General features: G+C 34.6%; 1 protein-coding gene across 1 annotated transcript; it reads left to right on the top strand.

Moving 5' to 3' along the window:
• The first annotated feature begins 418 nt into the window (after positions 1 to 418).
• LOC144847946 (condensin-2 complex subunit D3-L-like) lies at positions 419 to 18325 on the top strand. The gene is made up of 32 exons (XM_078704551.1): positions 419 to 489; positions 994 to 1158; positions 1568 to 1729; positions 2071 to 2148; positions 2310 to 2524; positions 3162 to 3292; positions 3436 to 3526; positions 4596 to 4714; positions 5250 to 5448; positions 5633 to 5705; positions 5984 to 6071; positions 6404 to 6693; positions 6957 to 7042; positions 7290 to 7453; positions 8319 to 8507; positions 9130 to 9232; positions 9333 to 9599; positions 9831 to 10101; positions 10524 to 10773; positions 11259 to 11367; positions 11518 to 11602; positions 11785 to 11889; positions 12148 to 12302; positions 12985 to 13074; positions 13281 to 13448; positions 13645 to 13729; positions 13871 to 14085; positions 14790 to 14923; positions 15488 to 16037; positions 16646 to 16814; positions 17015 to 17108; positions 17603 to 18325. Exons 1-32 carry the CDS (start codon positions 426 to 428, stop codon positions 17799 to 17801), a joined length of 5163 nt encoding a protein of 1720 aa, XP_078560677.1. The 5' UTR covers positions 419 to 425; the 3' UTR covers positions 17802 to 18325.
• The last annotated feature ends 206 nt before the right edge of the window (positions 18326 to 18531 follow it).

Raw genomic sequence — 18531 nt, 5'->3', positions numbered from 1 at the left:
TAATTTATCATAAGTGAAGTACAGTAATTGTATTGGAACGGATGTTTTATATAATGTTAAATCACAGCAGTATAATAATACATGTCTACTTGAATAAAAATGTATTTACCACTAAAATTATAAGAAACAGCTTAACTAGGTTGTTCCAAAAATGTGGAGGGAAATTTAGACCTATGTATTAAAGGTGTAATTTTTGTATTCAGTAGACCCTACACAGTCATTTAGTTTGCTCTATTGTGTTTGTTTATTAATAATCAATATTAATATTGTTTTCATTCAACAGTTAAAGATAGAACATATTAATGATTAACTGACTTTAAAATCGACACGAAACTACTTTCCACAAAAAAAAGTAAACGTAATTTACCTACTTAAATTAATGGATGAATCTATTTTGAAATTTGGCGGGTCATGTGTTTGACGTCATGGATAATATAACTCGCACCTCGAATGCCCTAAATTGTCTTAAAATTGAAGAAATTAGTAAAGGTCTGAATATTATATCTTTATCTATCCATGCCTCGTTATGATTTACTTTAATAATATTAATTGTGATAGTTTTAGCTTGTAATTAGGCTTGCAGCAACTGTTTTGCGTTAGGCCTAGCTAACGTTTTAAAAAGGCTTGTCAACCTCCCGATCCCGAACGGGGTCTTTCCGGCGCGTTTGCCATCATGTCTTCGCTGTGAATCTTGTTTACATGGGCCTAGCTAGGTCTAATGTACTAGTGTAGTGTTATATAACAGGCTGAGCTGAATGGCATAGTGAACGTTATAGTTGCATATTACAAATTATAAAGTATTAATTTTTGAAAATTTAAAAAAAAAATAAAAGAATAGAATTTCCTTATTTCATAGGCCTAGCTAGGCCTATATCAAGTCAATCAAATCATAAATAATACTACACTACCTAATTTAATAATAATATGAATGAATATGATAATTGTTTACGTTAATTTTAACTGATAATGATTAATGTTGATATTCTTCTGCAGAAATACCAGATTTAGATAGTTTGTGGAATCAGGATCTGCTTGATGAAATAGCCATCCCAGAAAACTTAAAACAATGTATTGCTGATGAAAGATACCTTGTGCCGCAGTTAAAGAGTGCCGTGGAAGCCTTCAGGTGTTGGACAAGCAATGCAACAGATTCCAAGGGTTAGTATTTTGCAATCATAAATGTAAATGGTCAGAATTGCCCCTCTATCTACTTGCCCATATTAAAAATGGTAGCCACCACAATGCAGCAGCACCATGAATAGCTTACTTACAGATACAGTAATCCCCTGATCTATTTATTGCTTTATTTGTGCATAAATAAATTTTTTAGGTACACAGGACCAATTCTCATAATCAGAAGTAAACATCTAGCTTGCCTATGAGTATTGACACAAATTGTCATGTTGCTTACCATTGTGGAAAGTATCATTTACAAGTGTTCAATTTGTAACCCATGATTTTGTGGATGGTAGTCTGCTGGATTATTTTTATTATTCTTCAAATTCTGTATAGTGTGTTTTTTCTCATAATATTGTTTTTAAAATGACTATAATTTTGTATGTTTCAGAATTTTGGGGGATCTTTCAAGAAAAGAAGTTGTCTCCTCGGACTGTGTTAGTTCTTTTGTGTCATCTGTTAGATTCGGCTGACAGATATCTGTCTAATATATATCAAAGAGAAGCTGCTGCCCTAGCTACCACTTTGTACCTGATTATCTTGCAAATTCCAGGTAAATCCTTGTACAGAATCTGTAAGTTTACTAGTCTATTCCGTGCCTAACTTACCTGAATAAACAGATATTGGCCTATATCCCTATAAGAAGAGTGCTACAACTTAAATACATACCAGGCAATGGTTTGATTCAAGATCAGCATTTCTCCCAGGGCATTTTGTTACCATGATACTTTGCACTTGACCAGGATTGAGAATATATGACCCTGGGAAATCTTGAATTTATGTATGTTTGTTTTTGTTGTTGTATGACACAAGTTTAAAATGAAAGAAAAAAATGGAGCCCTGAGTGCCAACATTTACAAAAACTGAGCTGATATTAAATTTTCAATTTATTAGGAAGTGGTGCCTTTAATATTCTACATCCTATAATATTTGAGAAAGCTTTGGAAACATTCAAGTTGTGGCCTGACAATGGTAATTATATTTACATTTTTTAGCTGACTATTATTTTTGAAACCTGATAATACTTGCAAAGTTAGCTTTAAAGTTTAATACAAATCTATGTTCTCAATTCTTTTACTATGTACCCTCCTAACAAAAATAATCATCAATCACCAATAAAATGCCTTTTTTAGTACCTGGTAAAAGGAAACGTAATGAAAGCCAAACTTCCTCCAGCCAGGGACCAGGCAAAAGACAACACAGGGGTGATACCCAGCAGCAGACTGGGGCTGTCAATCAAATAGACATGGATGATAGTGATGACAGCGATGGTGATGAAGATGTTGTTACTACTCTTACTGCTAGTGATGTACATAAACTCAAAGGATGTGTAGTCAACGCCTTAAAGGTTAATTATTTTTCTGGGCTCTGCTCCAACAGAAACATTCAACTGATTAAAATGAGCCCCATCATATTGATGATAAAATTGATGAGGGCCATTTTAATTAATAAATTGGTGTGTCATAGTCTTGTTAACAAAATTTTGGACTTTTTACTCATTCTAAGCAACACTATCACAGAAGACAATCTCCTACTTTCACAGAAGTCGATCCCCTACTTTCATAGGATAAGATCCCCTACTTTCATAGGATAAGATCCCCTACTTTCATAGGAGACGATCCCTATTTTTTATATGAGACTATCCCCTACTTTCTTAGGAGACGATCCCTTACTTTTATAGGAGACGATCCCCTACTTTTATAGGAGACGATCCCCTACTTTCATAGGAGACGATCCCCTACTGTCATAGGAGACGATTCCCTACTTTCATAGGAGACGATCCCCTACTTTCTTAGGAGACGATCCCTTACTTTTATAGGAGACAATCCCCTACTGTAATAGGAGACTAGTTGCATAGGAGACGATCCCCTACTTTCATAGGAGACGATCCCCTACTTTCATAGGAGACGATCCCCTACTTTTATAGAAGACGATCTCCTACTTTCATAGGAGACGATCTCCTACTTTCCTCTTTTCTTTTACAGGAGTTAGTTAGTTTGTTGAATAATTATTCGTTGAAGCAGTCTGAACACTGTTGTCAGTTGGTGCTTCAGGTATTAACAGATCTCACTAAATCAGAACCAAATATTCATAATATCCAGTTTACAAGTACTCAGTAAGTAAATAATTGTTTTTATTTTATTTAATACACAGCTAACAGAGACAAAAACCTCCAATAACAGGCTGAGATAAATAGATAAATAAATAATAATGCTATGCATGAAATAGAATAATGTTTATGTTGACTTTTTTTTACAGTAACACAAAATCACCAACTGAACTAGCGTTCATTGGACTGACTAGCCTCTGTACAGCAGTACACGGTGAGGTGGACACAACAGTTAAAACGGTAAGCATACAAACAACTTTATAATAGTTTAGCCACTTTTTTATCAAGAATTGTGTTGTTTTGTGTTTTTGTTTTTCTGTGTATTTTTACTGTTTTATATATATTTGATATGCCAGTTACTTTGATATGTCAATTCTTTTTAATGGACAAATAAAGATAGGCCTACTATGACTATGATAATAATGTTCAATAATATATCGCAAAATTCAGGGTGCCTCTAAGCGCTGAACAATCAACAGACAAATTGGCCAGTCAATGTTTTAAGAAAAATGTTAGGTTAGGATAGCACAGTACAGTTTGGCATTACATTGTGCAAGTTTGTAATTTGTTATTAGGGAGGTTTCGCAACCTTACGGATACGATAATGAAAACGGATACGTCGCACATTTGTGAAACTTTTGAGCTGATCCCCATTTCATATGGATCACCAGTCATATTCGTAACTACAAAACGAGTAAAGTTTTTGATCTATTTTGCACATTTTGCATTTGAATAAGGAATGATTCATGATTATAATATAATTATAGATTTATTGAAAGTAATTTACTAAAGTAATTTACTAAAATGCCAGATCAATTTTGATAAATAGCAGTTTTTAAAGTCCTCACTCGCTTTGATGTTACGCTAGGCCTAGGCAGCAAAGCACCAAGCAACACGTACCTGCGCTTCGCTCAAATTTACCGCAGTCATATTTTGGACGGCTCCCTCAATATTTCGTTGCCATGCGAAACAGATTTTTACTGGCTTACGAAAAACGAATACGTGTGCGTGACGTTTTCGTTATCGTATTCGTAAGATTGCGAAAACTCCCTATTGTTATCTAATATGACATCATGCAATTGAAAGTTTGTGATATAAAGTTTAATTTATTATTGTTATCTAAAGCTCTGTCTACACTATCAAACTAGTTTGACAAAGAAAAGTCTGATGTGCCCAAATACGGTAGTGATATGCCCAAATATGGTAGTGACATGACATAATTATGTCCATATATGGGCACATCATATTTTTTGGTCACATAAACTTTGATAGTGTAGACAGAGCTTAATATTCATTTGTGTTTTTTTAGGTATTCAAACATTTGATGCCAAGTATACTTATGCTTATTGGTGAAAATGAAGGGGTATCTGCCTCATCCATTCCTAAAGAGATTCAAAACATCAAAGATAATGCTGTTGCATATGTCTGGTTAGTATTTCAGTGTGAACACAATAAAGTAAATTCTCCCAAGCCCAAAATATTTTTTCTCCACCCAGGTGTACAAATGGGTACCTAGTTAGGTCAAGACACAAATTTTTGCTGATTACTAGCTGCATTATTGGAGTTTGTTCCCATACTTGTTTGATCGAAAATATGAAGGGGGTTATGATATGTATTCTAGAGGGCCCAGTGAAACGCAGTGATATCATTGCTGTGGGCTAACAATCTCTAAAGAAGACTAAAAGCCTGGGCTAGCATTTATGATACCAACAGTCCACTCTGATGTGTGGATTAAAGAAATTTAAATCCGTAATGTGAATAAATAAAATTGATAATATAAAGCTCTGTCTGCACTATCAAACGTTATGTGACAAAAAAATGTGATGTTCCCATATATGGACACATTGCTGTCATATCACTAACATATTTGGGCACATCACACTATTTTGTCAAACTAGTTTGATAGTGTAGACAGAACTTTAAGCATACTATATTGTATACATTTTGTTATCTTTTCTTGTAGTTATTTGATAAAGCACCTTGGTGAGTTGTCGCACGTCAGTGTTCGAGTGCTTCTTCAGCACCTTTGCGTCAAGGTTCCCGACAGGTCAGAATATCGTCCACGTATCGCTGTAGCCATGACAAACATCTTAGCCGTCCTACCAAACAGTTTTAATGCTGCCTTTATGCAATGGCTTTATAAATATTCTAAAAATACAAAGGTATATTAAAGTTATGTAGTGTATACTTAAAAATATTGAGCTTAATAAGGCAGTTGTAACATATATTTTGCTTATCTGATAAAAAAATAGTGGAAAGATAGATAGAACACATAGTTGTTGTTTTTTGTGATAATTGTTTAGGTTGTTGTTTATTATTTTGACTTCACTTTTTTTTTCTTGTTAGACTGGTTTCCGTGTTTTTGCTTTAGAAGTGGTTAGTGTAATGTTAGAAAATTCACAGAAAACTTCTCAACAAGGTTAGAACTTTTTATTTCTTTATTTTTAACCCAGAGCTAATATTTATTCTTAACGTTTTGTGTTTTCTAATTATTTTTAATCAACTCCCAATACCGGACACCTTTGGGCTGGCCTAATATGTGTGGTTTTCTGGAATGTCTGGTATTTGAAATGTGTTTTTAATGGTAAAAATGAATTTGGGACTCTTTAGACTTCAAGAAAAGTTTTGGGAGAGTTTCCGGATTTAAGAAAATTATTGGGAGAGTTGATTGTAATAAATATTTATTATTTATTTTAGGTGATGGGACACCTGATGCTGAGCAGGTAGCCTCTTACCAACTGTTACTTATGATGTTGATAGGTCGCTGCTCTGACAAAGCACCGACGTAAGTTTATTGCAACACAGATTATATCATTTATAATCAAAAAAATTTTACCTTACAATGTTTATCAAACTTTGTGTGACATCAAGATGTGATGTCATATCACTACCATATTTAAACATATTACTACCATATTTGGGCACATCACACTTTTTTGTCAAACTAGTTTGATAATAATAGTAATTTATAAAGCGCACATATCCACTAGAAGTGCTCAAGGTGCTACCAAAGTTGACAGTGATCATGGGTTATCACAGCCAATAATATAATAAAATAAGATACTATTATATAAGAACCTCTTATAAAACATTGTTGTATCATCATTATTGTTACAGGGTTCGTGCAAAAGCGCTGTCTTGTTTTGCAATGTTCACTTCCTCTGGTGACCCAACCGTCCTACAAGCACTCAAGAGTTTGTTTAACAAATCGGACCAATCGATTAATTGCACACCAGCAAATCTGCAGCCCGCGGACAAACCAGCCACTGATGGTAATACTACAGATGAGGCAACAGACAATGAAGGAGGCGTGGAGGATCAAAGACACGTGAGGAAAGATGGTGCCACACCTGGGAACCTGTTTGGTGGTTCACCTGCAATGCTACTTGAACTATCTGGTGATACATGTAATTTACTTTGTTTTTATTACATTCAAACCATCTTTTATGACATCCGATCCCTATTGTTTGTTGTCCCCATATCTCCTATTTCTTATTGTATTTCATCAACTATCAAGTCTTCATCAATTCTGTTGATAATAATTTACAGTTCTTAATACCAATGGCTCTATAATTTGATAATGAAGTCTTTGGCTAACATACTGTACCCACTCCACCATGACCTACTAACATATGCAATCAAAGGTTTACATTAATTTTTTTACCAATAGCAACACAAGATGGACCAAGCATGGTTGCTATGCTACGGGCCAGAGTTGGTGACCTTAAGGTCGGAGTCAGAAAGGCTGCCATTCAGGTGAGCAACAATTTAAAAATATTAATAGTTAAGTGAAAACTAGCCTTAAAACCAAACTAAAGCTCTGTCTACACTAACAAACTTTATGTGACAAAAAAATGTGATGTGGCCATATATGGACATGGTGATGTCATATCATTACCATATTTGAGCATATCACTACCATATTTTGGCACATCAAACTTTTTTTTTTCAAATTATTTTGATAGTGTAGGTAGAGCTTTAGATTTCAGTAATTTTTTTGTAGGCCTTATCAAACATGATTGCATTGGATGGTATGTCTGTGAATGAACGCGAAGTAGAAGTACTGTATAAGCATTGTTTGGATCCAGCATTATCCGTCCGCAAGCAAGCACTGAATTCCATTACAAATCTATTACTCCTTCGACCTGAGAATCAAGTCCAACAAAGGTTTGTCTATTAGATCATGTGACATATTCAAACATTTCTGTAGGTAGTGTTAAGGGAAAAGGCATCTATATACACCATAAAAAATGTTTTTACATTTACCTATGTTACACCAGGAATCATTGTACACATTTTCTTACTGCTATTTTGTATATTATATGGTTTTTACACCTATTTTACATATCACTCTACTGCAGGCCTTGTATTTTAAGGCGAGCGCCCTTGAGGTGTGTGATTTACAACACACTTAAAATTTGGTAAACTTCTGTAGGCCTATCCTCTACTGGCTTTACAACGCTACTCATGCCAGTGAGGGAAGGGTGATGATGTGGGTGGTTTAACTGCAATAATAAAGATTTGTACATAATATACGGCGACAGAAAACGCTAGCTCATTATCCGTTAAAAAAAAACAATTATCGTAGGAGAAGATAGGAAAATGCGAAGCATCCTCGCATTATTGTATGCAGGTATTTTTCAAGATGGACATGCATTAGACAGTGTATACCACGATCGGAAAACACCGTTGAAATCGTTGAACCTAAATTCATTTTAATCGTCAATAACTAATTATCAAACTCAATTTAATTAGTAAACAGGGTTACATCAGGTGGTTAAAATCAGTATCGAAAGTATGAACCAACTTTATATACCACCGAATAAACATTCTAGAAATAACGTGCGATTTACCGAATTTTGCCCTTACGTAAATTTATATATAGATATCCTTTGGAATCTATACCCAACTCGCATTTTTAATAACATCATCACAGGTACCTTTTCCCTCATTTGTTGTGTACCCTCCTATTTATTTAGATTTTGTTGATAGCATACCCATTTAAAAAAAAGAGCTCTTTTCCCTATCATAGAATGTGGTTGAATGCTGTTCTACCAATGGTGTTAGACAAGGAGATGACAGCACAGGAACGCTGTTTACAGTTGTTAGAGGAAGTGATCTTGCAGAAGATCACGCATGTGAATAAATCAACTAAAGATTGCCACACCCTGGCTTGGAGCCTGTTGAGCTTTATAGCTGGACCTGAAGGCTTTGCTGTGAGGTAAGTATCAACTAAGGACGACAGTGATTATAATGATAATGATGATATAGATGAACATGATTATGAATTATAAAAAGGACTTTTAACTGAAGGTCTGGTATACATATTTGGCTCCTGTTCAGTTACTAGAGAAAAGGATGTCCATCTCAGCCCCTGTCATTGTGTACAAACAAACGAGTGCGACACAAAGTGACCATTGAGCATGGTTCCCACTAGCAACGTAACGCAACCTACACAGCGTAAGGAAATGCCCATCCAATAATTGTGTTTGCCCCTGCCTGTGTGAAAACAAACCTGCTTAGTTGCTCATCAACATTAGTTGCCGTAGACTTTGACCTGGTTCATCCTGCTTACTTGACTACGTGCTGTACTATGTTTCTCCTGTGTTCTTGTGTTGTTTTGTGTAAAATCAAACTGATTTGATTTTCTGTAGTGATATTTGCAGAACTTTGCGTTGTCGCTTCTCACTTGTGATTACACAATATGGCACTTTGTGTTGTTGCATTCTAGTGGGAACCACGCTTTAGAGGAGATGAAATTTGTTTGCAATTCAGCCCAGTTAGGCTCGCAAGACGCAGGTTATTCCGTCAGATTTATAAATAATAATAATTTTGTTTTACAGAAAATACTTGCAGAAAGCATGTTCAATGTGGGCTTGCCAGAAGAAACTAAACAAAAAGATGGTAGAGGCACTCATCACACATATTGATACTCAAAATAGAGAGGTAAACATATTTTTTTATTTATTAGATAAATAATTGTATTTTAGATCCATAAATGCAACATCCTTGTTTATTTTTTTATTTATTTTTTTAAAAATTCTAGTCCGCATGGATGCTGCTCTCATACACTGCAATGTGTACAACAGACTTGAACCCAAGCTTTGTAATCGAATCATGGAATCGTTACACATCACCTGACTCGGACGTTAGCTTGCAAACCCTCAGCTGTGTCTTGACCGTTCTGGGATTGGTGGCTGACCAACTGGACTCGGACACTGCCAATACTCTTACAGATGATCTGAGTTTACGTCTTGAAAGGTTTAACTCTCCAACAGAACTTATTGTGGATTATGTTCGCACTATAAGCAAGGTGATATTTAAATGCTGCTTTGATCATTTTAATTCTGGTTTGGCTGTTACACTGTCAAACTTTATGTGACAAAAAAATATGTGATATGCCCATACATGGACATGATGATGTCATATCTTCTTTTAACACTACAGCCTATCCAAGGGACCCCCCTCCCCCTATTAAGGGGGCACTTTGTTGGATCCTGAAGGTGTACTGTAATCAACAAAAATTGCTACTTTATATTTTCAGTTGTGCTCAGCTCAAAATCCTGCTGTAGAAGATTTTCAGAAATCCATTGCTGTTATCAGTGCAGATATTCTTAAGTCATGTGACCGTTACTTATCAACAGTCGTCCTGACAGAGGACCAATCACAGACTAGCTGGGATGAGGAGAGCCTTGTGAAGCATTTGTTTACGTTAGGCGAGATGGCTCAACTCTGCCCTAAAAATGTCTCATCCAGGATATTCATGCTTGTTCAGTCAATACTTGCAGGCCCTGGGGATCTTGGCATAACTGGAGGTACACATCTAGCATATATCATAGATAGGGTTTTCAAATGTAAATGTAAAAAAATATGATTATATTTTACTTGATTATATATTTGTTTTGGACTAACACTGAATAAGTCTTGTTTTACACATGGATATCAAAAACTTCATTTCAAATGTTCAGAAAGCCTCTTACTGTTAATTCCAGAGAACCTTGTTTAAACACGACATAAAGATAGGATACTACAGAAATTCATATGGTATCCTAAAGAAATGATTCAATATTAATTTTTTTATATAAAGTTCTTGAAATTGTCATTAACTTTTAGTTCCAAAAGATATGATAATTTCTGTAGTACCTACTCACCCCTCTTACTTATGCTAACTTCTTCATAAACTTTCAAGAAATAAATTCAGTAATACCTACCCAACCCTACTTTCTTTATCATCTAGAAAACTGCTTACCATCATCACAAGCATCTTCCCAGCCATCACAGACACAGGTGCCTATCTCGCAGTTTTGTGGCTCAAAGATGTCCAACAGGGTGCGTGCGTTTGCGTTTATTACCATTGGAAAGCTGTGTCTACAACACGAGTCTTTAGCGAAGCAAACCATCGCTGCCATCGCACAAGAGTTAGAGACGTCGACAGACACAGCAATTAGGAACAATGTTGTTATTGTATTGTGTGATCTTTGCAAAAGGTAGGTAGACTTTTCTGTCATATTTCACTTATCATTTTACATAAACATTTTTAATTATTTTAATTATTCAACTTCTCACTAAGATGTATGTACATTAGTGAAGGATGGGACCAACAGGTGGTAAACACCTCTAAAACGGTCCAGTCCCAATTGCACAATGGCTGTGTTTGTGTACACCGGCGTAACCCCCTACTCATCTCGAAAGATGAACTAGGTTCTTTTAATTGCACATGAGCTAGATGTGTACACTGAACCTACGGTTTATAGTCATTATCCGAGAAGACTCGTTCTACCACCAGAACCATGGAGCGAGTGAGCCTTGAACCCTTGCCGATGTTATGGCTGCGTAATTACTCACTACTCACTCAATGTGCGCTATAAAAATCCTGTTATTATTAATTACGGTTCCACTGTCTTAACCGCTTGGCCACTCACTCGCTCAATTTATATCTATATATAATTCATATAATTCTACTCTTTTTAAGGTATCCAAATCTTGTGTATCATTACATACCAAACATAGCATCCTGTTTGAAGGATAAGTGTCCATTAATTCGTAGACAGACCCTGACGCTTCTCACTCATTTATTACTGGTAAGCCGACAAATTTAAATAAATTAAAAATAAAATAAAATATTGTATATAACATCAAACTCCTTTTATGATCATCATTATCAACAGTTGGTCATCATCAATCAAATCATCATTAATGTTACTATTAATTATTGTATTTTCGCTTAACAGGAAGATTTCATCAAATGGCGTGGATGCTTATTTTTCCGTTTTATCGTAACAATGGTAGACGAAGTTCAGGAAATTCAAGAGTTTGGTAAATAAAATGAAAGCATATATGTGGTTTTTCAAGTAACTCTGATAGTTGTATGTCTTGTTGAGTGCTTAACCCCACCCCTGTGTAATACTTAAATACTCATACATTTATTCTAGATTGCGCAGTACTCAAGAACCTATTACAAAATGTTGGTTATTTTTATAATCTGTTTTTGTCAACAGCTCAACTGTGTTTTAAACAGCTTCTGTTGCCCCGACATCCTAACCTTCTTTTTCAACATTTTGTGGAGTGTGTCTACCACTTTAATTCATATGAGAAGCACAATGGTAAGTGAACATAGTTCTCTATCCATCCATATAATCATTAAGCTCTGTCTACACTATAAAACTAGTTTGTGTGATGTGTCCAAATATTGTAGTGATATGACATCACCATATCCATTTTTTAGTTACATAAAGTTTGATACACACTTTACACACCAAAGCCTTTAAGATAAAATAATGTTACCCAAGACAATCCAACCCAAACTTCAAGAATATCTATGATCAGCTTTAATGATAATTAATTTCATCTGTGTCTTGTAGTTTATAACCGTTTTCCTCAGACTGATAAAGAAAAACAGACATTTTCACTGAAAGGGCAGGAAAACCAAGAGAAACGGCTCAAACTGTATGCCTTCATGCTGGAGAATATGAAAGATGAACATAGGTTTCAGATCGTGGCTAAACTCACCCAAGAGGTATGATGTCAGAGTAAAAAGGCGTGGTTAGAACCATATATGTATCAAACACCTAGATGGTCTTAACATGTACACATCTTAGTATCTTCTGCTTGATATGATAGATATTCTAGTATTAGACCAATTCATTGGATGGCCAATTTAGACAACTGGACATTCATTGGATGGCCAATTTAGACCATTGGACATTCATTGTATGATCAATTTAGACCACTGGACACTCATTGTATGACTAATTTAGACCATTAGACATTAATTGTATGACCAATTTTGACCATAGGACATTCATTGTATAACCAATTTAAACCACTAGACATTTATTGTATGACCAATTTAGACCACTGGACATTCATTGCATGAGTAATTTTGACCACTGGACATTTATTGTATGACCAATTTAGACCACTGGACACTCATTGTATGACCAATTTAGACTACTGGACATTCATTGTATGAACAATTTAGACCATTGGACATTCATTGTATGACAAATTTAGACCACTGGACATTCATTTTATTAACAATTTAGACCACTGGACATTCATATATGATTGATAGTGATTCTCTAACCCCCTATATGTACATACCTCACATTGTTTTTTCCAAACCCTTTTTTGGAAAACTAATAAGTCTAATAAGTGCCTATATTCACAGTTATTTCATTGGGACTTGTATTTTTTAGACTATCGCTTCTGTTGTTGATGACATACTACCATTGGATAAGCACACATCAATTCTTCTTCAGGACACACTCACAATCATGAGCAGTAAAGTATGTGGTTTACGTCAAGGTCAAAGCTAGACTGGTCTTCGTTCAATCTAAAAGAGTTATTAGACTTATCAGTATTTCTATGAATGGGTGACTGATGGGTAGAATGAATGATATGCTATTTGATCAGGATCATTGAGTTGAGTAGTCTGACATAGTCTGACATACAAAATGTTTCAGTTGAATTCTTGCTTTTTTTTTAAACCCAGGAAATAAAGCTGTCGTCATTACGCAGTAAATCCATCGACGAACCAGCTGATGAAATGGAGATGGCGGGGGCGGTAATGCAACAAGCAAAAGCGAAGCTCATTACGCAAGTAGTCAAAAAGAATGTTATTGAGAATATCGTTCCTATCATTGTCTCACTAAAACATTTAGTAAGTTGAAAATGTTTTTTTTTGTAAATTTATTATCTTTTTTATATTATTAATCTCAAAGTTATATCCAAGTAGGGTTTTTTTTCATATTTATATAGTACCTGTTTTCTAATGTATTTTCATTATATATTTGTCTTTACTGCCATCTGATTTGAATTTTGTATATATTTAATTATGTTTTTATTGTTTATTACAGCTGGAAAAACATCGTTCACCTGTTGTGAAATATCTTATGATGTATTTAAAAGAATTGATGAAAGATTATAGAAATGAGGTCAAAGGTGAGATATCAATATTACTAAACAAAAGAAGCGTTTTTTTATTTAAATATTATGTTGTGTTATTTTTTGCTAATGTTTCTAATTTTAATGCTTTATCATGACTTTTTAGTAATTTATTTTTTTATCTCTTTTTTTCTTAAGACATTATGTCAGCTGATCACCAATTGGCCAGCGAGATTGAGTATGACCTCCGCAAGTTTGACGAGCAACAAGAAGAGATGAGACTGGAAGCCCTCCGTCGGCAGACCCTAGCCACTGCGTCTATCAATACGCTGCAGTCAAGTAGCAATGCTTCTCCTCTTTCTGTTCATGGAAAGTCACCAGCACAGGTGAACTCTAGACCTGGTACACCTCAGGTAGCCATAAAACCTTATTAATTTGACAGATTTGTCACTTAAGCTCAATCTATACTAGTTTAACAGTGTGATATGCCCAAATTTGGTAATGATATGTCCAAATATGATAGTGATATGGCATCATCATGTCTATATATTGGCACATCACATTTTTTTTTTCATATAAATGTGATAATGAATAAAGCAATTCATGTTAGATTTCTATTTGTTTAACCTTTGACATTCTGTAATATACAATATAATAATCTTGAATAATAAATAATTAATCTTGAAACCATCTCAGAAATTTATATGAAAATTACATTCTATTATGAGCTGAATTTACCACAGTAGAACCCATATTATGGGCACACCTTTCATTGTGTCCTTTGAATAGAGGATGGCCGTAGTGTTAAAACATACATTTCCCCTCATAGCAAGTGTTCCCTTAACAGTGGTATCCCCTCAATGTGGGGGGATCATCTACTCTCGTAATGTACACATTTTTTTGGAAGTCTTTGATTAAAAAAAAATGGTAATGAGAATCATGTGTAAAGCATCATTCACACTTGCTCCGGTATGGTTCCAGTCCAGCTCCGGCAAATCAAATAGAACAATGTTTCATTTTCACACGGCTACACGCATATCGATTGCTGCATTGCTGCATGGAGCGTCGTGAAACATCGACTTGATCTTGCGCTTTATTCTGTTGATTTCTTTTTCAGAGTTTACACCCTCTGCAGCAGCCTGAAGCCCCACTTACTCCTAACATGGTGGCAAACCTATCACCACGAGTTGTGCTACAACCACTAAAGAATACACAACATATGAATCTACCAGTACCACCAAAAACACCAATGTAAGACTTATTCTTGTTTATTGACTTGAGGAATTTTTGTGATGATTTTCTGTAATATGTAATTTATTTGTGACTAAAGCTCTGTCTATCAAACTTTATGTGACAAAAAAATGTGATGTGCCCATATATGGACATGATGATGTCATATTACCATATTTGGGCACATCACACCTTTTTTGTCAAACTAGTTTGATAGTGTAGACATAGCTTTAGATTTGGCTTCAATAAATGATCATATGTTTTTTTCTATTAGCTTTTATACATGACAGATTTATGGCAACCATTGCTGATTGTGTTTGTGGAATAAATCTTTAATTTGTACACTAGCAAAGATGCCTATGGTCATGAGTACTCAGATATGAATAGAACGATGAGAAGAGAGAGAGAAAAAGATGCCTACTTGAGAATGGATTTCAAATGTAGTTAAAACCTTCCCAGTACAATTACAGTCCAGTTTGATGTCAAGTTAAATTTGTATAACCAAACGTACAAATGCAGCCAAAGTGGGAGAAGTGGGGATTTCATACATCATACTAACATAGACATTTTTTTTTTGCATTGCAGTCCAAATTCACTGGCTGTTATGGCAATAGTCAACTCGGCCAGGAAAATGTTAGCTTCTGTAGGAAGAACAAAACAAAAAGAACAATCAAAGAAAGATGATGGCACTGATGTGTTTGAATTTCCAACTAGTCCAAGTGTACAGCGATTACCAGATGAAGGTTCCAACCAAGCTGTTGCTGCTAGTCCAAATGGGCTAGTGGTTGCCAGTGATAAAAATGGGACTACTAAAAACAGTGAAAATGGGGCTACTAGAAACAGTGAGAATGGGGCTACTAAAAACAGTGAGAATGGGTCTACTAAAAACAAAGAAAATGGGGCTACTAAAAACAATGAGAATGGGGCTACTAAAAACAATGAGAATGGGGCTACTAAAAACAATGAGAATGGGGCTACAAAAAACAGTGAGAATGGGGCTACTGAAAATAGGAGAACCAGAAACAATAGTGCATCGGTAACAGAAGAGAACGGACGAACAAGATCTAATAAAAACCAAAATATTAGCAGAGGAAATACGAGATGTGAAGTACAAGTGAGAAGGATGACGTTTAAAGTAAGCATAATAAGTAGTAAAGTAAAGTGTGGCTGTTTCTTACCATTAAGCATGATACTGTGACCTTTACCATAATATTGTTAATCATATAAACAACAAGCTACAGTATTATTTCCAATGTAAACACTAGTTATAATATTTAAAACACTTTTAGTTCAAAATATAACGCCCATTGTTATTATTATGATGCCATTTCAAATCTTGAAAACCATTTCCAAATAAGGACCACCTCTTCTAATTTGGGACCTAAGAAAGTTTGTTTTATTTAATATATTTATACAAATTGCCAAGGATAGCATTCACTATCCTTCTTAAAGGTGCCAATCCTGTACACAAGACAAACATATACACAAGATGCTCAAACAAAGTCTTATTACAAGTTTTTGGGAGTGGAGTTGTAAATTGTCATTAGAAAAAATCCCGACACTGATGGCAGGATTTGAACCCAGGACTCTTGGATTGGTAGCCAAGCATCATAACCACCAAACCATAACTCCACTTGTGTTCTAAACATCCTACTTCCCTAACTACACTCTAGCCCTTGCCAATGTTTTCTGTGTTGTCTTAGTTTCTAAATGAATGTCATCATCTCAATGTTTTCCCTTCAGACACCAATCCGAGATGATAAGAAAAAACCAAACCGAGCCATTAGCACTCCTGACACGACTATAGGATGTATTACATTTATGGAACCAATGGACGTCAGCGCTATACCATCATCGCCTATACCAACATCAATGCCTATACGATTGTACGCAGATGTGGACCCGAAACAAGGTATAACACGTACACTTTACAATCTCAACCCCTTATAAATACCCGAGTAATGATATGCACATTAGCTCTATATAATAACAATGTATTGTCATAGTTTACAGTCAGGCAGCAGGGGTGCCAAAAAGGTGGCTTTTATTTTATTAACAAAATTGATTTTACATAATGTATTAGTTTCCTATTCTTTCTTTGTTTGTTTGTAGTTCCTGGTACAAAAAGTTGGACTCCACAACTTGAATCTGATAAAAATAATGATCAACCAAATGACATCCTTGTTATGTTCTCACCGGAACAACCGTAAGTATGAGTGTATGCATGTGAAAGAATTTTAATTTCATTGCAGAGATTACCCATTGGTAAATGTTTAAAAATTGTAAATATTAATACTCATTTTATTCTGAAAATGCTCTTTAAAAATTGGAAAATTAGATGGGCTTCTTCATTAATTCTTTAATAATTAACATTTTAACATTATATAATGTTTGTAACAAATAACGTTCCCTCATTCTATGAATATTGGAGGAACTCTTTACCTATTTATAAGAACAGAATTCATGACAGTTGTAATAGTCTGATTAAAACCATAGTTAACGTACTTCCACAATCCAACCTACATCAACGTTGGTGCAAATTGATATTCTAGGATATTGTAGGTTTTGTTGCTATTGTTAATTTCCTGGTGAAATTTATTTCTCTTTTTGTTTTGTATGATTTATAATATCCGAAATAAAGGAAATGAATGAATGTACACCTTTAGCTTTTCTTCTACTTAATGAAATATGTTTTTTTAGAGCCCCGAAACCTAGGAAGTGGAACGTAAAATCCTCGTCACAATCAGTCGCCAAGAAAATGAACAGCATATCTGAAGCCCCAGATGATCAACTATGTATGGACAACTTGTCAGATCCACAGCAGCATTCGCATCGTCAAACCAGATCGGCTTCTAAACAACCTGCCCCACGAAAAAGTTCTCGATCACGTAGGAAGTGATCAAATCACTTAATACTGACAGAGAATAAAATCTCAATAATAGTTGCAAATATTGCGCTTTTTAAAATAATATACAAATCATGAATTGTGGGTTTAAAAATGATAGAAACTGAGTAGGGGACAGTAAAATTGAAAATTACAAAAGTGTGTTTTTCTTTAACTGTATAATTTAAGATACTGTATTTGAATTGTGAATGTATGTGATGAGTGGATAATAATTTTCATGGTAAAATCAGCCTTTTAAAATTTGTCAAAGAATCAATGAGTGTCTATTACGATTACAAACATGAAAATTAAAATGTACCACTTATTTTCTAAAAAATTGTATATTATATTATCCATATTAACACATTCTTTATATTTTATGTATAAATAAAACCAGTTTTTTTTTCAATAAATAGTTTTATTATAATATCATTATCAATGTTTATTTATTATGTATTTCAATGTATAATTTTAACAGATCTGAAAAGGATATTTGTATATATATGCCAGCTATGGTAAGTTCATGACTTTTCCACCATTACAATGGAGATTTTTTTTATTACAGTATAAGTTTCTGGAAACTTATTTATTAAGTAAAAATACCAAATATTGATTGATTGAATAAAGTTTACAAGAAACATAAAAAACACTTAATATGTAATGTAATAATGTGGAAGTTGGTCATAATTGTGCCATCTTTGGGAGGGAAATTTACAAATAAATCATTGTAGTAAACATTTGTTAC

The sequence above is a fragment of the Antedon bifida genome, chromosome 7 (genome assembly GCF_963402885.1).
Source record: "Antedon bifida chromosome 7, ecAntBifi1.1, whole genome shotgun sequence".
Classification (NCBI taxonomy): domain Eukaryota; kingdom Metazoa; phylum Echinodermata; class Crinoidea; order Comatulida; family Antedonidae; genus Antedon; species Antedon bifida.
Note: the sequence above shows the minus strand (reverse complement) of the source record. Positions and strands in the feature narration are given on the sequence as shown.